Source organism: Myotis lucifugus, unplaced genomic scaffold (genome assembly GCF_000147115.1).
Source record: "Myotis lucifugus unplaced genomic scaffold, Myoluc2.0 scaffold_615, whole genome shotgun sequence".
In the NCBI taxonomy this organism is placed as follows: domain Eukaryota; kingdom Metazoa; phylum Chordata; class Mammalia; order Chiroptera; family Vespertilionidae; genus Myotis; species Myotis lucifugus.
In genome coordinates, this window is record NW_005871663.1 from 358,690 (window position 1) to 383,413 (window position 24,724).

The window sequence follows — 24,724 nt, forward strand, 5'->3', positions numbered from 1 at the left end:
CCTTTCTCATTTTCAGTTACACTAGTCATGCAGAGCCATTATATCAACATTAGAAAGTACACACAAACCATAAGAAGAAAAAAAAAAGAAATATATATGGTATTGAGGCTTCTAGAATTAGTCTGAGTTCTCCAGAGTAACAGAACCAATGACAGACAGACAGGCAGAGATATGTGGACAGCTCTTTGAGGTGAGTTTTACATGTTCATTCTCCAGCCAGGGAAATGGAACCTAGGAAAGTTATGTAACCAGCTCAAAATCAATAGCTGGTAAGTGGTGGAGGTGGGATTCAATCCAGGGATCAGGTCCCTGCCTCTAACCACTGCCCCTTACAGCCAAGGCAGATGACATTGTTGGCCCCGTGACCCATGAAATCTTCGAGAACAACATCGTTCATTTGATGTGGCAGGAGCCAAAGCATCCGAACGGTCTGATTGTGCTGTATGAAGTGAGCTATCGACGATACGGAGATGAGGTAAGACCCTGGGCCCTGGGCGTGAACCTGCAAGGCTGTCATTGGTGCCTCCTTCCTGTTCTTAAATTCTGGCCCAAATGCTTCTCGTTAGATGCTCTGCTACATACCTTTCCAGGGAGACGGTCAGAGATGCCTGTCCACAGACTGCGTTCAGCAGCTTCTCATGTTGCCTTTTAGCTCTGCCTACAAGTTGAATGGTGGCTGCCTGCATTTGTGTCCCTCCTGACATGACAGGAGACTCGTCTCACTTTAGCGAGAGTTACCTGATTCTGGGAACAGATAACTGAGAACTTTAATAAGTGACTGTTTGCTGGGTGCCTGTCTTTACTACCAGACGCTCTGCAGGGTGGTGGGTGAGCGCCAAGATGCACAAGACATGGGATCTAAGAACTGAAAAGCAGCTAAGCTACCTGAGGGCTCACTGTGTGCCCTGCGCATGCTAAGCTCTTCACCTGCATCTCATTTATTGCATCTAAGATGCCACGGAGGCCCCGTTATTTTTATGAGCCGCTAAGAAGCAGGAAGACACTGCCACCCCCAACTGTGGTCTCCAGGGTGCGTCCCAGTTTCAGAAATGTCAGATGTGAAGACGAAATGCCTCTTGGGTTCGATGAAAGGCAGTAAATCCTCAGAATAACAACGTGAGCGTCATACAGAGGCTTCCAGAATTTCAGTTGTGTCCAAGGCCATCCTAGTAAGAACAGAGTCAGGATTCAAACCCAAACCTACCTGGTGTTCTAGTCCAGGGGTGGGCAGCTTTTTTCTGTAAAGGGCCAGATAGTCGATGTGTCTGGCTTTGTAGCCAGACAGTCTCTGTTGCAAATATTCAACTCTGCCATTGTAGCTTGAAAGCCACCATATACATGATACGTAAATGAGTGGGCGTAGTGTGTGCCAATAAAACTTTATTTAGAAAAACAAGCAGTGGGTCAGATTTAGCCTGTGGGCCATCGTTGGCCAGCACCTTACAGAGGTTATAACAAAACTGTCCAGTGTCTTGGAACGTTGGCAATCCTGTAACCAGGTGGGCACAGCATGGCTTCCCCAAGCCAGAAAGGTGAGGTGGGCCTCCCTATGTGGTCCCAAATACTCAGCTTTGACCGTGATTTAAAACTGCAATCAGCAAACGATGGCCTGTGGTCCAAATCTGGCCTGAGGCCTGTTCTTATGGCTGCAGTGAGTTGTAAAAAGAAACAAAGAAGAATGTATATCTGCGAGTACAATGGCCAGCCCAGCCTCAGTATAGGAGGGGACCTCTCAGGGTTGCATAAAGGGAGGCATGACTCACAGAGGGTCATTATTGTAAGATGTATTACTATCTTATTCTGTATATATTAATCCCATGTGTCCTAAGGAAATAATTGGGAATTGGAGGGGAGTGTAAAACTTTATTCATGATATTTTCATCACCATCAAAAAGTGCAAGGCACGAGGTGGATGTCCGTTGGAAGTGGACACATAAACCAGGGCATATCCATAAAGTGGGTGGATGTGCAGCCTTTTATAAGGGTGTTTGGGAAGACCTTTGTTCAGTATAATGTAGAGGCTGAGATTACAGGCTCTGGGTGTTAGATCCTCGTCTTCCAGCAGCGTCAAGAACTCCCCCACTCCAGCCCCCCCTACCCCCCACCATCAAACTAGCTTGTGGCAGAAGGGAAGCTAATTCGTTCCCTAACCAAACAGTTTAAGGAGTTCAGACATGGCTGGATCCAGAATTCCTTTGTACCAGCTGCGTTGTAAGTGTCCTTGCAGTGAGCCCAGCAGCTCTTAGCTGTCCTTCTTTGGTTCTGTGGTATCAAGTCTCATATCCGCTCAGCGCCAAGCCTACCAGAAGCGAGATCATTGGTGTCCCAGCATGCCCATCCAGGCTGAGCCATGTGACACCCAGTGACCAATCACATGACCAGGGGAGTGCTGTGTGCTGATGGGGATGAGGATTATTTTTTTAATCCTCACCTGAGGAGCTATTTATTGATATTTATTTTTTTATTTTTTTTAGAGAGAGAGGAAGGAGGTGAGGGAGTGAGAGAAAGAGAGAGAGATTACCTCCTGTATGCTCCTCAACTTGGAATGGAATCGTCAGCCTAAGTGCACATACAGGGAATTGGTGGACTGATCATTGCTCCAACCAACTACGCCACCCGACGGTGGCGGGTTCATGAGAGGTTATTTAATAACAGCCTTATTAAGATACATTCGCCTACCATGAAATACACCCATTTAACATGTACAATGTAATGGTTTCCAGTACATTTACAGACTGGTACAACACTTACCACAGCCGATTTCAGGATATGTTCATGACCTCCCCCTCCCCCGCCATCACCCCCAATCTTCTCCGCCTCCTCTCTCTTCAGTTCCTGGCAACCACTTGTCCACTCTCTGCCTCTGTGAATCTGACTGACCTGGACGTGTCATATGAATGGATCATATAACATGTAGCCTTTTGTCTCTGGCTTTTTCATTAGCATAATGTCTTCAAAGTTCATCTACATTGTAGCTTATATCAGTAATTCATTCCTTGTTATGACTAAACGCTATTCCATTGTATAAAGAGGCCACATTTTGTTTATCCATCCATCTGTTGATGGACATTTGGTTATTTCCACCTTTTGGCTCTTAGGAATCATGCTGCTATGAACACGCATGTACACGTCTTTGTGTGGGCATATGTTTTAGTTCTCTTGGGTGCATGCCTCGGAGTGGAATTCCTGGGTCACATGGTAACTGGACATTTAACGTTGAAGGAAATGCCAGGCTCTCCCAAAGCAGCTGCACCCTTCGCTGTGCCCACCAGCAGCGTGTGCGGGCTGTGATTTCTGTGCGTCCTGGCCGGCCTGTCCGGGTCCGCCTTATTGGAGCCGTGCCAGTGGGTGTGAGGCGCTGCCTCACTGTGGTCTTGGTTTGCATTTCGGTGATGGCTCGTTTGGGTCTAGTTCTGTGCCCTTCCCTAACCAATGGGACTCTTCGAGCCCTGGAGCCCGGGTGGGGTTGAGGGAGGGAGGCAGGAGACACTCAAGGGGAGGTACAGCTACCAGAGGAAGTTTGGGGTGTTGTTGGAAGCAGGAGGAGAATATGGACTCTGTGCAGTGAGTGACAAGAGTTTATGCTGCAGACTGTCCTGATTTTATTCCTGCTGCTATGACCAACTCTCCCCACCTGCCTGGAATTTTTCAGGATTGAGACGAAGTCCTACGTCCTAGGAACCCCTCGGTCCCTGGTTGCCCTGTTGGCATTGGGCCCACTCCTGTGTCCTCCAGCTGCCGTGGGCTGTTCCTGAAGCCCATGGGTCAGCAGTGGGATCCCCATCATGAATCCCCATCCTCCTTTGCCCGGACCCCGATCCCAGACAGACCAGCCCTTTTCAACATGCAGGGGAACAGAGGGATGGGGGCGCGGTGGGGGGTGGGGGAGGGGGGTTAGGAGAGAGTGAGAGGTTACTGGAACTTCTTAAAAAGCCTGTTCATAGCCACGACTGGTCGATGGCCTCCAACAATCTATCTTAGTTTTTGTCTAGCATCGCTTTGATAAAAGTTAAAAATGTTTTGCACCACTATGGCTTTGCCAGCTTTACAAAACTCTCACTGGCTTCTTTTTTTTTTTTTTATGGTGTCTGTGAGGAGACTTATCAAGTTCTAGTTGCTTCCATCATGCTCCCTTCTCAGTCCCCACCCCTGAAGCATCTGAGGCAAATGACTGAGGTTGGAGGTTGCATGTCCCCTTGTCCTGGAGAGTTGCTACCTTTGGCTTCTATGTTTACTTGTTTGTCGCTTTCTACTTGGTGACTCATCCTTGTAAGAACCTTTGGACTAGAGCTCCCAGCCTCGCCTACAGCCGGTTTGTTTTCTGGTTGCTGTTGTCACATGATGGGCACGGGCGCTCTCAGTTCTTGCTCTCCTAACTTTTCCAGGCCAGTTCTCTGCACGCACTGTGAGCTCGGAGTTGTTTGGAAAGTTTTCAAAACTTGGCCCTGTGAGCCTCCTGCCTTTCCTAATAAGCTCTGGGTTCATCTCTAGCTGACGGTTTACCGCTGGGGTGTATACGCTCACCTTCTCTCTCATCAGACATTTAGGTAGGTCCCGCCTTTTAAATGAAGTGGAAGAAAGGTAACAACGGTCAGGAAGGGAGGAGAATTTAAACTTGTTAAGACATCAAGCCGTGTTTCCGTTTGGTTCTGGTGAGGCAGAGGCCAGGAGGCGCAGTGGAGAGCTTGAAATGCGATTTAGGGGACAGGGGTTCCTTCTTTCCTGCCTCTGGGACGTCTGGAGGTCTGGTGAAAATATCCCACAGTGGGCATGGCGCGAAGACAATTGATGGATCCTCCTCTACGACGTCCATGGAGGGGGACACGCAGGTGGTGAAGGGGTCCTCGCCGCTGGGCTCCGAGGGGCTGGGGACAGGAGCCGCCATCCGGCCGCGTGTGCTCGGTGTCCAGTGCACGTGTGCCACGCTGTGCTCTGTGCTCGCCAGCTCGATGCACCTCGCCCGGGCCCTCGGGCGTCATCTTCTCCAGGGTTACAAATGATGTTGTTTTGGAAGCTTCCTTCCTTGTTGGCGTTGAAGGTTTACTCAAGGGCAGCACTTAAACCTTTTATTCTGTAGTTCCTGGGGATTCCCATTGGTTTCCATCTGTTTTCTACCCATGCTGCCCTGGCTGCACTGAAAGGTCACTTCTGCCTTTCCAGTGACGAAATGGAATGCTAAAAGAGAAGAGAATATTAACGCACAACGCACACTCACTTAAGTTCCCTGATGAAGATGCGGAAGGAAGTGACTCCTGACCCGTCCAACGCAGAAAACTGATCCAGAGCCAGAGCTTGGGCATCAGGGTCAGGCCTCACTGCCATCTTCAAAGACAGGTGCTATTCGATCATTTCTTAAGAAAGATCAACTTCAAGAATGGACAGGAAATGTGGTTTATTATGTTTACATCTAAGCTGATTTTCTGAATGATTTGTGAAGCTGTTTATAGAAGATGAAAAATTAAGGAGCTCTCTGGCCCAGATTCATAGCTATTTGACTTCAGAAATTATTTTAGCTTTCTTATCAGTTTCATAGTCATTTCTGAAAACACTTTAACTGCATATTTAGGGATCAAGGGGCAATGTGCCGTGAATGATCTTATCTTAAGAAATATCCTATATAATAAAAGACTAATATGCAAATCGACCGAATGGAGGAACGACCGGTGGGACGACCAGTCGCTATGACATGCACTGACCACCAGGGGGCAGACGCTAAACGCAGGAGCACTGCTCAGCCAGAAGCCTCTCCTGCCTCTGCGGCAGCGCTAAGGAGCAGCGAGCAGGCGGGCGGTAAGGAACGAGGGGTCCTGGACTGCGAGAGGATGCAGGCCGGGCTGAGGGGGACTCCCCCACACACACACCCCCACACCCCAGTCCACGAATTTTGTGCCCTGGGCCTCTAGTATGGTAATAAAGTTGTACTTAATGTTGACTACTATGATTCCTACATGGAGCAGTTATATGAATAGTTGTAACCAAGAATTAACATTTCAGTTAAGCAATAAAGGTTTTATATTCTGCATTTTCTCAAAAAAACAAAACAAAAAAAAAACTATCCCACAGTGGGAGCAAGAAGTTTTGGAGCCAAAAAGTTTGGGGTTGCAAGGCCAGCCCTGCCACTCACCAGCTATAAGACCTTTGACTCATCATTTCACATCCTCAGTCACGGTGGGCAAACTATTTTTATATGCCTGGTTTTGTACAACTTGTGGGCTAGGAAATGCTTCCACATCTTAAATGGTTGTAATAAAATGGACAGAAGAATAGTATTGCGTGGTGCCTCCACTGTGTTTGATTGCAGATGCTGCAGGTGGGGATTTGTCTCTGGCTGCTGGTGGCGGCGGGTTGAGTTAGTGGCAGTGACCATCTTCCCCGTTGAAGCTGAAAATATTTACTCTCTGGCCCTTTACAGCAGAAGTTCCGACTTTCCCCTAAGCCTCACTTTCCTCGTCTCTAAGGAGAGCTAAGCCATGGGGTTGTTGTAAGAATTACATGAAATAATCTAGGTCAAATGTTTGGCTGTGGTTTAGGAAGAGTGGCTGTTATCAACCACAGTAACCTGTGTTCCGGTAGAGCTAAGGTTCTACAATTCCAGAAGCCTCCAAGTTTCTTGCATGTTGCACTGATTGAGCCTTAACTCCTGTGTGTCATTCCTGAGCAGATCTTGTCCATGACATTCCCACGCAGGCTGGGCGCTCCCGCGCATACGGAGCTCAACCCGACACTCGTGTCTCCTCCTGTCTTCCAGGAGCTGCACCTCTGTGTGTCCCGCAGGCACTTCGCCCTGGAGCGGGGCTGCAGGCTGCGCGGGCTGTCGCCCGGGAATTACAGCGTGCGAGTCCGGGCCACCTCCCTGGCGGGCAATGGTTCCTGGACGGAAGCCACCTATTTCTATGTGACAAACTACTGTGAGTCTGCTCAGTGACTGGGACTAGTAGGGGCTGGGCTTGCTGCTGGGAACAGCAGAACATTTCTGGGAATAGTCGGGAGATTCTAGACCAGGGGGAGCGGGACCTGGGTGGGCAGGGGTGGGGTGTGGCCTCTGCTTGGCTGGCTGGAATTTCTCGGACCTGGCGTGGTGGGAGTATGGAAAGTGGGGTGATTCTTGCTGGGATGGTTGTGGTCAGGGTCAGGACTAGGATGAGGTTTTTGACACCAGCTGGGTGTCTTGCACTGTGATTCTGACGCTGCCACTGGAGTTAGCACAGAACCCACAAGGTTAAGAGCACAGTTTTCAACAAGACTGCTCTCACCTAGATGGCAGATGCAAGTTTGGGGATTCTCCAGGCCACCTGCCCTTCTGGCCAACTGGCCACAAATTCGGGGTTTCCGACCCTTTCCTATTAGACCCTTTGCTAGAGTGGCTCACAGAGCTCAGGAAAGTGCTGTAAGTACAAACACAGTCAGGAGCACCCAAACGGAGAGACAGCCTGGACACAGGGCTGCCGTGTCCTCTCCATTGAGTAGGAAACGTCATGTCACCCTCCCGACATCCGCGTATTCATCCTCTGAGCTTTGCCGTCGGAGTTTTCCTTGGGGTTTCATTTTCTAGGTGTGATTGATCGAAGCACCGAGTCTCGAGCCTCCCCCCTCTCTCGAGGTCAGGCGGGCTGAAGGTCTCACCCTCCCCTCACAGGCTTGCTCTTCCGGTGACCAGCCCATCCTGAGTCATCCCACCTCTTAGCATAAGCTCTGGTGTGTTCCAAGAGGCTCATCAATAACCGACACTCTACTCCTTAGGATACCAACCATTTGTAATCTGCCTCTTAAGAACCAGGGACACCTGAATAAAATGCACAGGAGAACATCAGAGTGGCAAAAATGTTTGTAGCATCACTGACAGAGTTAATGTCCTTAATATAAAATGAATATATGGTTGACTCCATGGGTTTGAACAGCGTGGATCCACATATATACAAATTTTTAAAAATAAATAAGTGTATTATCCTTTATGTTTTTCTTAATGACATTTTCTCTTCTCTAGCTTATTTTATTGTGAGAATACAGTATATAATACCGATAGCTTACAAAATATGTGTTACTCATCTGTTTATGTTATCCGTAAGGAGGCTATTAGTATTGGAGTTTTGGGGGAGTCAAAAGATGAATGCAGATTTTCAGCTGTGGAAGGGGGTGTCGGTACCCCTCACCCTTGTGTTGTTCAAGGGTGAGGAAAAGATAGCTGTCCTAACATAAAAATAAACAAAGAGCATAGATATCCCATTTAAAAATACATAGAAAACATAAGAAAAAAGTCCATATTCTCTCAAAATCACACTAAAAAAGAAAAAATGCAAATTATAACAAGTTGTAATTTTCAAGTTATCAAATTGGCAAAGTTGTTATTGGTTTCTTTATTTTATAATTACAATAATTGGTGTTGTCCAAGAGCTCAGGCACATGGAATTGTTCTATGGGCGGTGAGTACTAACATGTTTTAATAACGTGCATGAGAAGTCTTAGCAGGGATCTCACTCTCTGAGCCCACAGCTTGGGCCCTAGAAACGTACAGGAAGGAAACAGCTGTCTAAGACAGACACGTGTTCACAGAAATTCAGCACCGCGTTGCTTACAATAGCCAAACATCTGGACCGTTAAATGCTACACTTAGATTACAGGTGACCCTTGAATAGCACAGAGGTGAGGGGTATGGACCCTCCTGTGCCATTGAAAATCCTTGTATAACTTTCAACTCCCCAAAAACTTAACTACTTATATATAACTATATATATATATATATATATATATATATATATAACTATATATATATAATATATATTACATACTGTATTCTTATAATAAAGTGAGCTAGAGAAAAGAAAATGTTAAGAAAATCATAAGGAAGAGAAATACATTTACAATACTGTGTGTATTTATCGAAAAAAAGTCTATGTATAAGTGCGACCACACAGTTCAAACGCATGTTCAGAGGTCAACTATACTTTTTAAAGAAATTCACATCCTATAACGGGGAGAGAGCAAGGCACCAGGGTGCAAAACGTAAGTAGGTGCTCACGCTCCGGGGGTGACCTGCTCTTGCACGACCCAGAGCAAGGGTTCCTTTCATTCTCTCAGATTCTGCTGAGACAGGCTGAGTCCTAACCCCTCGTCAGCCTCCAGCTTTCCTGCTCCTTAGGAAAAAGGGAGGGGAGGGGGGATATTTAACTGCACAACTGCACAGAAGCAGGCCATTTCTATGTCTCATGTCACATTCAATCCCCAAACATCTGTGGAGACTCAGCCGGCCAGAAGCCACCGCACACGCACTGAGTTTGCTGCCAGCTACGGAGGTGCGCGGTGCGGGAGGGCGAGATATCTCAGGGTGGAGCTGGCCACCGGAGGCAGGATGGGACGTTGGTCAGAGCTTACTCCGATGGCCTGGGTCAAACGCATGCTGCCCTGTGGGTCAGTTCTGGGGCTTTGGGCAAGGCCCTCTCCTCCCTGAGCCCGTTTCCCAGTCTGTTGGCTGGCAGGCAGAGCACCTCCCACCTTGCCGTATGGGGCGATTAAATAAGGTCACCACACAGAGACTTCAAACAGTGCCTGTTCAGTGAACTGCTATTGTTGAAGGACCCAAATGACGAGATTCCTTCTCTGACTTCTCCCAACCCATTTTTTCCTTGGCTTGGAAGAGACTGAGTAGATGGGCCTGTTTACAAGTTCTGACAACTTGGCCTTATATGCAAATTTAAAAAATAAAGGCCACATAGCATTTCTTCAGCTGGTTTAAAAGAGGTTCTTTGGGGAAATGCACTTGATCCTGCCCGGTGCTCTTCCTGGCAACAAGGTCACCCACCAAGGTCCGTGGGCCAGCCGTCGAGTGAGAAGGGGCAGGACCCCCCAGCACACAGAGAACACTTCCTGGTGGACTTTTCATCCGCCAGAGCTGCTGTTTGGAATCAGGACAGTCTGTTTAATTTGCGAGGCTCAGTGCAAAATGAAAATGCAGTACCCTTGTTTAAGAATTAAAACTTTCAAGATGATGGCCATGGAATATGCAACCCAGAGCATGGCCCTCCAGAGAGTGGGCCTGGGTGGCGCCTGGGTTGCATGGTGAGGAAGCTGGCCCTGGGCGGGAAGATAGGCGGGTGGCAGGGTGTGCTTCCTGACTGCGGCCCTCTGAGCCCTGCCCAGCCCCAAGGAGCCAGATGGTGTTTCAGGACTGCTGGGAACCGGGGCCTAGGACACCAGCAGGGAGAGGCTCGGGGACAAAAAGAAAATGGGGGACAAGTGTGTGTGGCCACTGTTACATTTGTGACTGTGATTTGTGATGTGAACACGTTTTGATACGAAACATGTGTTGTCTTACTCTATTTCAGTAGACGTCCCCTCCAATATTGCAAAAATCATCATCGGCCCCCTCATCTTTGTCTTCCTCTTCAGTGTTGTGATTGGAAGTATTTACCTGTTCCTGAGGAAGAGGTTAGTGCAGTGGGGGATGCTGAACAGTCGGCTTTCCAGAAAAATTAAGCTGATATATAGATATAGATATAGATTATAGATATAGATATAGATACAGCTGTATCTGAATTTGTTATAAATTTTGCTGATCTCAAGGATGTGTAGCTTGCAATTTACAGATAATGGCCGTAATAGAATATACAATGCGGGTTTATCGTAAATTCCCTCACCAAATGTTTTCGTTGATTGTTTTTTCTGAACCTTTGTATCTATAGCCAGCCTATGGTTGCAATTGATAAACAAGTGTTCATGAATGTTGATTGATATTTTGTTTATGTTAAAGAGTAGGATAAAATTGAAATAAGACATATATGTTCACAGGAGTGACTTTGCAGAATCAGATAATAATTTTTAAATAATATTTTCTCACTATTTTGTGCCATTTACGGCATCATGGCTACAGATGACACATTTAAGTTTAATCTGCATTATTAACATTTTTTCTGTCACTTTTTCAATTTCAAGCTACAGACATGATGTCACTGAGTGTAGAGTTGGGAAGGGATGTACAGTTGCTCACTATTGTATAGTATCTCTGCCATACATATAGAATCTATACTAATAAAAGGGTAATATGCTAATTAGACCCGGTCGACTGGACATCTTCGATCGTCCAGTCCTCCTTCCAGTTCTCCTTCTGGACAAAGCCATGGTGGCAGGGTCCGAGGCAGAGGCGGTTAGGGGCAATCAGGCAGGCAGGCAGGTGAGCAGTTAGGAGCCAGCGATCCCGGATTGCGAGAGGGATATCCGACTGCCGGTTTAGGCCCACAGGGATCGGGCCTGAACCGGTAGTCGGACATCCCCTGAGGGGTCCTGGATTGGAGAGGATGCAGGCCGGACTGAGTCCCCCCACCCCCCTGCATGAATTTCATGCACCGGGCCTCTAGTAATGTAAATAAATGAGGTGATGTAGACGGCCTTAAGAGCACTGATCAGCCCTAGCCAATTTGGCTCAGTGAATAGAGCGTCGGTCTGCAGACTGAAGGGTCCCAGGTTCAATTCCAGTCAAGGGATCATGCCCAGTAAGGGGTGTGCAGGAGGTGGCCAATCAATGATTCTCTCTCATCATTGATGTTTCTATCTCTCTCTTCCTCTCTGAAATCAATAAAAATATGTATTTTTTAAAAAGAGCACTGATCATAGTAAGATGTAGTATGATAATGAGGATGTGGTGAATTTTGAATATTATTACCTTTGCTTTTATTATGATTTATTTAATTGTAAGCCTGTTTTGTTTGTTTGTTTGTTTGTTTAGTTAGTTAGTTAGTTAGTTAATTAGTTAATCCTCACTCGTGGATATTTTTCCCATTAATTTTTTAGAGAGAGTGCAAAGGAGGCAGGGAGAAGGGGAGAGAGAGAAACATCGATATAAGAGACATGTGGATGTGAGAGAGACACATCGATTGGCTGCCTCCCGCATGAGCCCCAAATAGGGCTGGGCATCGAACCTGCAGCCCAGGTACATGCCCTTGATCTGGAATCGAACCCATGACCCTTTGGTGTGCAGGCCAGCACTCTAACCACTGAGCAACCCGCCAGCACTTATTGACAGTTGTTTCTTGTGACCCGGGATGAGATGGCTACAGAGCCGCACTAGTGGGTAGATGCTGCTGATAAAGGTGCTGTTTACACTGGGGAGGCCTGTAGCCTGTAGTGACCCATGAAGTCGCGCGAGAATCTCAAACTGGGATGCCTCCCTTTTTTCTCGTCCAGGCAGTCAGACGGGCCGGTGGGACCACTCTATGCTTCTTCAAACCCTGAGTACCTCAGTGCCAGCGATGGTGAGTACCATCCTGCTCCCTGTGGGTGGCCAGAGTCCTGCTGTCCGGTTTCCTTTGCCATCGTTGTCAGGTGAAAGTCGAGGGTGACACCCCAAGGGACTGAGACGAGCCCTGTTCACTGAGTGGAGACCTGCCCCTGCCGCAGAGACACCGCGCTGGGGGCCCCTGGGCCTGTGGAGCTTGGGGACTGTGCCAGAGCTTGCTCAGGGTCAGAACGAGAACGCAGTGTCTGAACCTGGTGCCCAAGCTGGGAGGTGGGAATTGGGAGCCAAAATGGGAGATTGTGGCTGGGGTGAGGAGGACAAGAAGCAGGGACATGAGGGTGGGTTGGAGGTGGTGTGAGTGCCAGGGACACACCTACTGTTGGCTGCTGAGAATGGATGTGATGCTGGTGGGGGGAGCAGAGGTCTGACACCCGTATTTTCCCTGATTGTCCCAAAGGCAGTGAGTGGCCGCTGTAGACAGGCCTGGCCGTTCCTTCCCAGGGGAAGGCACCTGTTGCATGACAAGTTTCTAAACTACTTCATGCAGCAAAAGTAAAAAAGTGACTTTCAAGGCATGAGCACCATTGCCCAGCAGGACAGGGGCTTGGGAGACGGGCGGTGTTTTGGGTGCCCAGGTTCGTTTCCATCATTTCCGATGAGACGTACAGACTCGGGTGACTCATGGAGGAAGGTGCTTATCCTCTCCCGAGTCTTCTCTCCTCGGTGTGTAGATGGCTGTCTCTCCCTGTGCCCACACATGGTCTTCCCTCTGAGAGTCTGCGTCCTAACCTCCTTCTTGTAAGGACACCGGTCATGTCGGACTAAGGCCCACCCTGTGACCTCACGTTACGTTGATTTTCTCTTTAAATACCTTATTTCCAAATATAGTCACATTCTGAGTCCCAGAGTTAGGGGTTCAACCTATGAATTTGGGGAGGGACACAGTTAGCCCGTCACCGTGATGGCACAGGGGAAGGCAGGGACCACTGGGCTTTTCTTACCCGGCCTTCGTGCATTTGTCTGCATTCATTTGCTGTATAACAAACCCCCCCGAACAGTGGCTTAAACCCACCATTAGTTAGTTCACAATTTGGTGGGTCTGCTCCCAGGGCTGTGCTCGGCTGGCAGTTCTGGTTTCACCCACGTGGCTGCACCTGCCTGTGGACCAGCTGACACTTGGTGGTCCTGGGTGGGCTCACTTCCGTGTCTGGGTTTCACAGGCTGGTGGTCCCCAGCCCCTTGGCACTTTGCAGAAACAGCAGCCTTAGATGGGAAGTGGCATCCGTGGACAGCGGGTCTCTGAATCAGACAGATGGGATGGGATGCAGGCGCAGCTCGGCACTTACCGGGAAAGACCCTGGGCTGGGGTGGCTTCTCTCTGAGTCTCGGCCATGCCCTCCAGGAGGGCAGGGACCCATACTTGGCTGTGTGCCTGGCATAGGTCCTGGATCACAGAAGTCACTTAATGAACATTTGTGGGGTCTAGGGTGGGAGGTGGCGGGGGTCCCCTGAAGACACTGTGTAGGTAAGTGAGGAGTAGTGTTCCCATGTTCTGTGTATGTGCCGGACGAGTGGGAGGTGCCTCGGGAGAAGATCACACTCCTGCGAGAGCTGGGGCAGGGCTCCTTCGGCATGGTGTACGAGGGCAATGCCAAGGACATCATCAAGGGCGAGGCAGAGACTCGAGTGGCGGTGAAGACAGTCAACGAGTCGGCCAGCATGCGGGAGCGGATCGAGTTTCTCAACGAGGCCTCCGTCATGAAAGGCTTCGCCTGCCATCACGTGGTGAGTCCCCAAGTGCCCTGGGAGCAGACAAAGGCTACCTTTGTTCCTTAGAGAGGAGGTTCTGGCAGTAATGGAGAACGAAAGGCATGGATTTGAGCAAAGAGTTGTAACCCAAGAGACCCAAACTCAGGTGACAGCTACACTGCGCTCCAGAGAGAAGGAAGAAGGGCAGGATTTATAAAGGCAGAAACTGCTGGTGTAATTCTCCCCACAAGGGCAGCGGGGGAGGTCACCAGGCTGGTTAGTTGCAGATGCCATGGGGGGTGGAAACTGGCCCGTGTTGTTCCCGGATGTTTATGACTTGGCCTGGCGCTGAGTTTAGCAGCGGGTTAGCACGTGAGTAGCAGCTCCAGGAATGGAGGCCTAAGACATGCAGAAGCACCACTTCCCTCAGAGCCTTGCAGCCCCCTCAAGCGCCTCTCCCAGTGACGCGCCTTCCTTTTACTTCTTTCCATCATCACTTGCCTGTGGGTTCCCTCTCCCGCTCTGCTGCTCCCCCCTGTGCACAGAGCATGAGGACAGCGGGTGTGGACCCTGTCCCGCCCCAGCCCTCCAGTCCCACCTCACCTGGAACCAAACTCTTTTTGCCCGAGTGCTTTCTGGAATCTTCCATCTCATCGTCCTCTCAGCACCTCTTTAACCCTTAAACACACAGTGTGCACCTTCCCGCTGCCCCACCCCCACAGGTCGCACACACTCTTCCTGCCTCTGCTTCCACGTTGCCTCGTTTCTCCGTGAACCTCGTGTCCCTTCGTCTCCGCCCCACGCGCCCTCACAGAGTCCCGCTCTGTGCCCAGCCCCGTCCCATGTCTGTGATGAGTCAGCTTCTGCCCTTGTGGTGCTTCCAGCCCAGCGTTGCGGGCGCTCCAACCCACTGGGTCCCTTGTTAGGAGGTGCCGCTGTGGCACAAAGGAGAGCAGGGCGGGGGCGGGGTTGGGAATTCGGGAGTGGGGAAGGTGTATTTGACAAAGACATAAAGATATAGGGACAGCCATGTGGACATGTGAGGGCACAGAGCTTCAGGCAGAGGGAGCAGCTGTGCAGAGTCTGACGGTGGGAATGCGCCACCCACCAGACTGGGAGTTCCGAATTCCCCTCCTGTTCTCCCTCCCCAGGTGTTGACCCTGGCATTTGATCGGTCAGGCTAGGGCAGCCGTGGGCAAACTACAGCCCGTGGGCCGGATCCGGCCCGTTTGAAATGAATAAAACTAAAAAAAAAAGACCGTACCCTTTTATGTAATGATGTTTACTTTGAATTTATATTAGTTCACACAAACACTCCATCCATGCTTTTGTTCCGGCCCTCCGGTCCAGTTTAAGAACCCATTGTGGCCCTCGAGTCAAAAAGTTTGCCCACCCCTGGGCTAGGGTTTACCCGGGAGCAGGATGCTGTGTGTGACCAGACAGGGAGGCCTCCGCGAGTTGAAATCTTCCCATAGACCCTCACCTGAGACCTCCCTAACCCCCCACATGCTTGCTCTGCAGGTGCGCCTCCTCGGGGTGGTGTCCAAAGGCCAGCCCACGCTGGTGGTGATGGAGCTCATGACTCACGGAGACCTGAAGAGCCACCTGCGTTCCCTGCGGCCTGACGCCGAGGTGAGCTGCCCGGGCTCCACAGGGCACTCCCTCCTGGCCCTGACCCAGTGTCGCTGAGCACAGCCTCCTGTTTTGACTTTAGAATAACCCCGGCCGACCTCCCCCGACCCTGCAAGAGATGTTTCAGATGGCAGCGGAGATTGCTGACGGGATGGCATACCTGAACGCCAAGAAGTTTGTGCACCGGGACCTCGCAGCTCGAAACTGCATGGTCGCCCACGATTTTACCGTCAAAATTGGAGGTTTGTCTGCCTTTCTGCTTGGGAATGTATGGCCCAGGTCACGTTCCGTTTCAGCAGTAATTGTCTGTCATGGGTTGTTAAAGCTTTTCCAGTGCAAAGTGGCAAGGCTTGGGATGGACCTCTGATCCCCACACTGTAATTTTTTTTCCCAAAAGTTCTTTTTCTTTACTTTAAATTTTAAATTTTTTTATTTTTTAATTGCATTTTACATTCATATGAGTTTTGACAATCGTATACTTTACAAAGTTCCACCCTGTGATTTAATTGCATTTGTTTACTAACTCACCCACTCACTTCTTTAAATAATGTTAGTGTACCCTGTATGTGCAAGCCACTGAGCAAGTCCCCCTGGCTTTTCTGCCCTCATGAGCTTGCAGTCCTTATCCACACCGTCTAGCACAGTAGCCACTGGCCGCATGTGCCCACCTGCGTTTAAGTGAACTTACATTAAGTCAAATTAAAAGTTCAGCTTGCCGGTTGCCTGGGCCACACTTCAGGTGTCCAGTAGCCACCTTAAGCCCGGTGGTTGCCATATTGGACAGTGTGGGTATAGACCAGCCGTGGGCAAACTACGGCCCGCGGGCCGGATCCGGCCCGTTTGAAATGAATAAAACTAAAAAAAAAAAAGACCGTACCCTTTTATGTAATGATGTTTATTTTGAATTTATATTAGTTCACACAAACACTCCATCCATGCTTTTGTCCCGGCCCTCCGGTCCAGCTTAAGAACCCATTGTGGCCCTCGAGTCAAAAAGTTTGCCCACCCCTGGTATAGACCGTGTTCATCACCACAGGCAGTCTGGACAGAGCTGTTCTAGGTGAACAATACAATGGTTCACACTCAGACAAGCTAAAGAAGGTGGGGAAGGAAATGGACTTCCTCTCTGAAAAGAGGCACCATTTCAAGACTGGGAGGATTAGAAGTTGACCTGAGTGACAGCATCCCAGGGGTCGTTACATGCAAAGGCCACAAGGCCCGGCCATGGCTGAATGTGGAGGGTACAGAGCAGCAGGAGCTCTGCGGTTAGGGAGAGAGGCGGGAGCCAGACCCAGAAGGGGCTTGCAAGTCACGGCAAGTCACCTAGACGTTATCCTAGGCCGTCCGAGCAAAGCGGGAAGTGATATAATTCTCTTTATGAACCAAAAAAGACATTCCCCTACGTTAGCAGTCAGTGGAAAGCAAGGAGTGATATTATCCTCTTTATAATCCCCAAAGCTCTTATCCTGTATCAGCAAGGGAAGCAGGAAATGGCAAAGTGATGTCATTCTATGGATGTAGCTTCTCTTGGTCAGTGGCTGTCAGAGTCAGGATGGAGGGAGGGTCCTGTAGGTGAGAGAGGGTGTCAGGCCTGCTCGGTTCTGGGACAATGGAGAGAAATAGATAGTTAGAGAGGGGTGTGGAATGAGAGTGGGTAGGACTCCCCACTGTTTCTCATTGTGAGGAAAGGGTATGGTCGAAAGAGGACCCAACTCTGGGTTTCTGGCGGGGCAACTGGCTGTTAGGTGGGGCCGTATCCAATGGGGGGAAGTAGGTTGGCTGCAGAGAGTTAATAATTCGATTTGGGTTACATGTGAGTCATGGGTGAGAAGGAAGTGTTTCTGAGAATGGGATTCCCAAGCTCCGGCCAGAACATCGGTTTTTTGCTACTTTAAATGGTGGCCCTCCTCTTCCTCCACATCCCATGAGCACCCTCAGAATCCATTCCCCTGGGATTTGGTGGCCACAGGTGAGCCTCTCTGAGGGCTCGGCCAGGGGTGGGGCTGTGAAGATGGTGGACACCTGAGCCACAGGCTGAAGGGTAAGAGTTTGTGAACTGTTTGTTGTCAGACTTTGGAATGACCAGAGACATCTACGAAACGGATTATTACCGGAAAGGTGGCAAAGGTCTGCTTCCTGTGAGGTGGATGGCACCTGAATCTTTGAAGGACGGGGTCTTTACCGCTTCTTCCGACATGTGGTGAGTTGTGCGTGGGCCGGCTGATAGAGCGCTGGGCTTGAATTCCAGGATGCTCCGCTAGTCTGAGTGAAAGGGGCAGTTAACACCGGCCTTCCTCCTGGCCATCAACAAAATGAAGGGAAGGTCATGTCTGAGGACCCTTGCACAGCTACTGCTACGTTCCAGTGGGGACTGATTTTATAGGCATTTCTGAAGGCAGCATAAATCTTTTTCTCATTTTTATTTACTTATGTGTTTGTTTTTCGATTACAGTTCACATTCAATATATTATGTTAGTTTCAGGAGTACAGCGTAGTGGTTAGACATAATATTTACGAAGCAATCCCCCCATAAGTCTAGTGCATCATACATACTTAGTACAGTATTATGAACTATATTCCCTATGCTGTACTGTGACTGTTTTGTAACTATCAATTTGTACCTCTGACTTCCTTTTTCTTTCCATCCAAAACCCCCAACTCCCCCTCCCATGTTAACTCTCAGTTTGTTCTCTGTATCTAGAGTTTGTTTTTGTTTTGATTGTTAGCTTATTTTGTTTTTTAGATTTCACATGTAAGTAAATCACAATGTATTTGTCTTTCTCTGTCTGCCTTATTTCACTTGGCATAATACCCACTAAGGCCATCCATGTTGTTGCAAAGGGTAAGATTTTGTTCTTTTTAATGGCTGAGTAATATCCCATTGCATGTATGTACCTCGTCTTCTTTATCCAATTGTCTACTAATGGGCACGTTGTATCTTCTTCACTTTCTTTTTTTCAATATGCTATAGTTTTTTATAGTTCAATATGCTATTGGTCTTTTACCTCCTTGGTTAAGTTTATTTCTAGGTACCTTTTTTGTTGCAATGGTAAATTGGATTTTTTTCTCTTTCTGAGAGTTCATTTTTCGTGTATAAAAATGCCATCAATTTCTGGATGTTAATTTTGTGTCCTGATACTTTGCTGAATTAATTTATTAAATTTAGTAGTTTTTTTGGTGGAGCTTTAGGGTTTTCTGTGTACAATATTATGTCACATCCAAATAATGACAGTTTTATTTTCTTCTTTCCAATTCAATATCTTTTATTTTTTCTTTTCTGATTGCTGTGGCTAGGACTTCCAGTACCATGATGAATAAAAGTGATGAAAGGGCATTGCTGTCTTATTCCTTATCTTAAAGAAAACTCTTTGAGTTTTTGCCCATTATGATGTTGGCTGTAGGTGTTTCATATATGGCCTTTATTATGTTGATATATGATTCCTCTATTTTCACTTTGCTGAGAGGTTCATGAGAGATTGATTATAAACGGGTATTGGATTTTGTCAAATTCTTTACTGTGTCTATTAATATGATGTAATTTTTGTCCTTGATTTTGTTTATGTGATGTATCACATTTATTGATTTGCAAATATTGCAACAACCTTGCATCCCTGGAATAAATCCCACTTGGTGTATGATCTTTTTAATGTCTTGCTGGATTCTATTTGCTAATATTTCGTTGAGGATTTCAGAATCTATGTTCATCAGGGATATTGGCCTATTATTTTCTTTCTTTGTAGTATCTTTATCTGGTTGTTGAATTAGGGTAATGCTGTCCTTGTAAAAAGAGCTTGAAAGTCTTCCCTTTTCTTGAATTTTTTGAACAGTTTGAGGATGGTAGGTGTTAGTTCTTTGAATGTCTGGTAAAATTTGCCTGTGAAGTGTGGATGAGGACTTTTGTTTGCTAGGAGTTTTTTTTTTATTGCTGCTTCAATTTCATTATTTTTAATCAGTCTATTTGGGTTTTCTGATTCTTGCTGGTTGAGTTTTTGAAGACTGTATGTTTCTAGGATTTTGTCCATTTCACTCAGCTTGTCCAATTTGTTGGCATATAGTTTTTCTTAGTAATGTCTTACAATCCATTGTATTTTTGTGATGTCAGTTGTTGCTTCACCTCTTTCATTTCTGATTTTATTTGGGCCCTGTCTCTTTTTTCTTGATGAATCTGGCTAAACATTCCTCAATCCTGTTTATCTTTTCAAAGAACCAGCTCTTGGTTTCATTGATCTTTTGTTTTTTGTTTGTTTGTTTTTATATTATTTATTTCTGCTCTGATCTTTATTATTTCTTTCTTCTACTTACTCTGGAGTTTTCTTGTTGTTCTTTTTCTAGTTCTTTAAGCTGTACAGTTAGATTGTTTATTTGAGCTTTTTCTTGTTTCTTGAGGTTGGCCTGTAATGCTATGAACTTCCCTCTCAGGATTGCTTTCTCTGTGTACCATAGATTCAGGATTGTTGTGTGTTCGTTTTTATTTGTTTCCAGGAAATTTTTTATTTTTTCCTTGATCTCGTATTCATTGTTTAATAACATGCTGTTTGGCCTCCACGTGTTTAAATGTTTTTAAGGTTTTTTATTGTAGTTGATTTCTAGTTTCATGCCATTGTGACTTGAGAAGATGCTTGATATGATTTCAATCTTCTTGAATTTGTTAAGACTCATTTTGTTTCCTAACATTTCATCTGTCTTTGAGAATGTTCCATAGACATTTGAGAAGAATGTATATTCTGTGGCTTTGGTTTGAAATGTTCTGTAAATATCAATTAAATCCATCTGATTCAGTGTTGTTTAAGGTTGCTATTTTCTTGTTGCTCTTTTCTCTGGAAGATCTATCCAGTGATGTCATTGGGTGTTAACATTGTGTACTATGATTGTATGGCTGTTGATCTCTCCCTTAAAGTCCTTCAAGAGGTTTTGTTTTTTTATATACTTAGGTGCTCCTATATTGTGTGCCTATTTGTTTACCAGGGTTATATCCTCTTGTTGGACCGATCCCTTTAGTATCATGTAGTGACCTTCGCTGGCTCTTGTTATGGCCTATGTTTTGAAGCCTATTTTGTCAGATATAAGCATTGCTATTCCAGTTATTTTTTGTTTCCTTTTGCAAGGAAAATTTTTTCCACCCCTTCACTTTCATCCTGTGTGAGTGTTTGTTCTGAGGTGGGTCTCTTGTGGATAGCATACATATGGGTCATGTTTTCTTATACATTCAGCTACCCTATGCCTGTTGATGGGAGCATTTAATCCATTTATGTGTAAAGTTGTTATTGATAGGTACTTATCACCATTCTTATTATTTATGCCTATGCTCCTCTCTCTATTTCTTCTTCTTCTTACAGCACTCACTTTACCATTTCTTGCAGTGCTAATTTAGTGGTAATAAACTCCTTTAGTCTTTTTTTCCCCCCTGGTCTGGAAAGCACTTTATTTCACTTTAAATTTAAAATGACAGCCATGTTGGATAGAGTAGTCTTGGTTTCAGATCTTTGCGTTTCATAACTTTGAATGCCTACGCAGTTCCCATCTGCCTGTATTGTTTGTTTTGAGAAATCAGCTGACAACCTTATTGGAACTCTCTTGTAGGTAACCTGTCTCTCTCTTGTTGCCCATAAGATTCTCTCTTTGTCTTTAATGTTTGCCATTTTAATTATGATGTGCCTTGGTGTGGTTCTTTTTGAGTTCATCTTGATTGTGACTCTCTGTGTGCCCTGAACTTGTGTGACTTTTTCCTTCACCAGTTTAGGGAAGTTTTCTGTCATTATTACTTCACACAGGTTCTCTATCCCTTGGTCACTTTCTTCTCCCTGTGATACCCCTGTGTTGCTGATATTGTTATGTTTCACGTTGTCCCAAAGTTCCCTTAAACTATCTTCATGCTTTTTAATTATTATTTTTATTATTTTTGCTGCTCTGATTGAGTGATTCTTTTTCTACTTTGTCTTCTAATTTGGTGATTTGGTTCTCTGCTTCTTTTAACCTACTGTTTATTCCTCTATTTAAGATATGTTATTCAGTTGGTTGTTTTTCATGGTTTCTATGAGCATTCTTAAAACCATTACTTTGTACTCTGTTTTCTGATCATTTACTTGCCTCCATTTCACTTAGCTCTTTTTCTGGAGATTCCTCCTGTTCTTTCATTTGGAACCTGTTTCTTTGTTTCCCCATGTTTGCTGTTTCTTTGTGTTTGTTTTGATGTATTGCATAGAACTGCTATTTCTATCTGTCTTGGTGGGGTGGCCTTCTGTAGTGGTTGTCTTGTGGGATCCAGTGGTGTAGTCTCCTTGATCTTTTGAACTGGGTGCTCTATGAATGTCCCTTATGTGGTTTATGTTGGCCCTCCTATTGTATTTGGGTCTCAATTGCTATTTTCTCACTCATGGGAAGGCTCAACCCTCTGGCTGTCCTGTGAGGCTCAATCCCAACCATATCCTGCCAACTGTTATACAGGTGCTTACAGAACAAAACAAGACAAAATAAGCCCAAACTGAAAACAACATGAAGAAAAAACAAAACAACAATCAGAACAGAAACAACAACAATAAAATAATAGAATATGAAAAGAAAAAAAAAGATACTAAAAGACATGAGACCAAAAAATTAGGGAAGAAAATAGAAACCAAAAAAGAGAATCTGAAGGAAAAGAAAGACAAAAGATGAAAATAAGAAAATAAATGAAGTATTAATAATAATAATGAAAAATAATAAATAATAATGTAAAATGAAAAATAGAATAGGAAAAGAAAAACAGGAAAAAAAGAAGAAAGTAAAGAGAATGAAAAAAAGAGAATGGATCTGCTCTTTGTGGAGCTTGCTGGATTTTGCTCTGATGTTGTTCGAATTGGCCACTTGGTGTGCTGATTCTAGGTCTTCTGGAGGTTCTCTGGTGCAGGCCAGTGTCAGTCACTGTCCCTGCCTGGCACTCAGCAACCTGTCTGAAGCTTGTCAGGGTGGAGCCCCAAGTAGTTCGGTGGCAATGCCTCCAGAGCCCAGGACTGGGTCTGTCTCTGGTTGTGCCTTGAATGTCCCTGCTCTGAGATGCTCTGCCTTACCCCATGAAACTGTGTTCCCTGGAGGAATCCGGGATCTGGCCAGGGTGGTTTAAACAGACAGTGTTGGGAGTGTTGTCTGTAACCTGTAGGAGGGGTGGCGGGTACTTCCTCTCCTTTCCAGGGCCGTGCTGGCTGAACTCACTAGGGACCTCTGTCTGCTTCCCGTAATGCAGCCGAAAAGCCCAGCCCGTGCTTGTCTGTCTCCTGGACAGAAGCCCACCCAGAAGACACAGTTGCAGTACTTCAGCTTTGCCTGGCTTTCTGGCTCCCCCTCACCACCACACCAAGTAGGAGGGGATTAAAAAAATTCATCCTCACTTGGCACTTTAATCTTTTCACATGGCTAGCCCCTGCTAAGTGGGGCCTCAGCCCAGCCTCCCCTCCGGGCCAAATGTCCAAGTCCGTGGCACCATCAAACTGAGCAGCTTTTCCAGCCCAACGCCATTCCCCTTTGCCTTGGATCAGAGCAGCATGGGGCAGACCTAGTAGTTTTGCAGGTGAGGGGACAGGGCGCCACTGGTGTGCTTGAGGTCAGCAAGACGGGTCCTCTTTCCCAATTCACACAGACCAGACCCTGTCTGGCTCTCTGCTCAAAGGTCTTCCCAAGAAAAGAGGGTCCCTCAGAACCACTGCTGGGTGTACTAATCAGACCCCTCCACTTGCCCCCCAGCTCTGCTGCATGGCCCCTCCAGCACGCACAGATTGAAGTTCACTTCCCAGGCTGGTGTTGAAACAAAGAAGTTGCTCTTTGCCTAGGATGGGTGTGGTCTGTCTCTCCCAGGTGGACAAAATCCCCACTGATCCCCACCACCTGATACTATGTGGGCTCCGCTTCTCTTCTCTGTTGTTCTGGATTGAGGATCCCTGTGTCGGTCTGAGACCACACTTCCAGAGGGTGGGGGCTTTGCTGCCATATCCTCCAGCTTTCTAGCTGTGCAACTGCGCAAGTTGACTCACCCTCTCTGCATCTTCTCTTGTCTTTCCCCACATTCCCTGCTTTCAGTATTTCAGATCAGCTACACTTCAGCTGGCTTTTCAAGCTGCTTGCTCTGCAGTTTGGCCGCAAGTCCAGTCTAGTGTTGGGAGCAAGCAAATGGAATTTCCAGCTACTCTGCAGTTGTCTTGGAATCCTATAGTTATGATCTTTAAAAATATTTTTCTTCTTAATGAAGTCCCTTCAACATTTCTTGTTGTACTGTTTTGGTGGCAATGAACTCCTTTAACTTTTTTCTTGTCTGGGAAGCTCTTTACCTCTCCTTTAATTTTTAAATGATAGCCTTACTGAGTAAAGTTGTCTTGGTTGTAGTTCCTTACTTTTTATCTCTTTGAATATATTGTGCCAATCCTTTCTGGCCTGTGAAGTTTCTGTTGAGAAATCAGCTGACAGTATTAGGATTGCTTCTAGGTAAGTAACTGCCTTTTCTTTTCTTTTCTGCTTTTAAGCTTTTCTTTTTGTCATTAACCTTTGCCATTTTAATTATGATGTGGTTTGGTGTGGGCCTCTTTGGGTTTATCTTTGGGACTCTCTGCGCTTCCTCAACTTCAATGGCTATTTTCTTTGCCAGATTAGGGAAGTTTTCCATTTCTTCAAATAGGTTCTCAATTCCTTGGTCTTTCTCTTCTCCTTCTGGTCTCCCTATGGTGTGAATGTTGTTAGGCTTGATGTTGTCCCAGAGGTCCCTTAAACTGTCCTCATTCTTAATAATTTGTTCGTCTTTTTTTTCCTGTTTTGATTGGGTGTTCTCTAATATGTTGTCTTCCAAATTGCTGAATTGATCCTGAGCTTCATCTAATCTGCTGTGATTCCATCTAGTGTATTCTTCAGTACAGTGTATTCTTTATTTCTGACTAGTTCTTGTTTATGGTTTCCATGTCCTTTTTTATGCTTACTATCTGTTGTAGTTTTCACTGAGTTTATCTATTCTTCCCCTAAGTTCCTTGTACATCCTTATAACCAGTGTTTTCAACTCTGCATATGGTAGATTGTTTGCCTCCATTTTGTTTAGTTCTTTTTCTAGAGTTTTTTCATGTTCTTTCATTTGGGACATGTTTCTTTGTGTCCCCATTTTGG

General features: G+C 46.4%; 1 protein-coding gene across 1 annotated transcript in view; it reads left to right on the forward strand.

The window, feature by feature from the left end:
* INSR (insulin receptor) overlaps positions 1-24,724 on the forward strand; it is a 134,114-nt gene that overhangs the window by 104,546 nt on the left and 4,844 nt on the right. Inside the window, 8 exon segments of the mRNA XM_023746008.1 lie at positions 336-475; positions 6,749-6,908; positions 10,320-10,422; positions 12,175-12,242; positions 13,767-14,011; positions 15,497-15,607; positions 15,690-15,849; positions 17,678-17,807. Of these exon segments, the coding sequence (XP_023601776.1) occupies positions 336-475; positions 6,749-6,908; positions 10,320-10,422; positions 12,175-12,242; positions 13,767-14,011; positions 15,497-15,607; positions 15,690-15,849; positions 17,678-17,807 (1,117 nt within the window).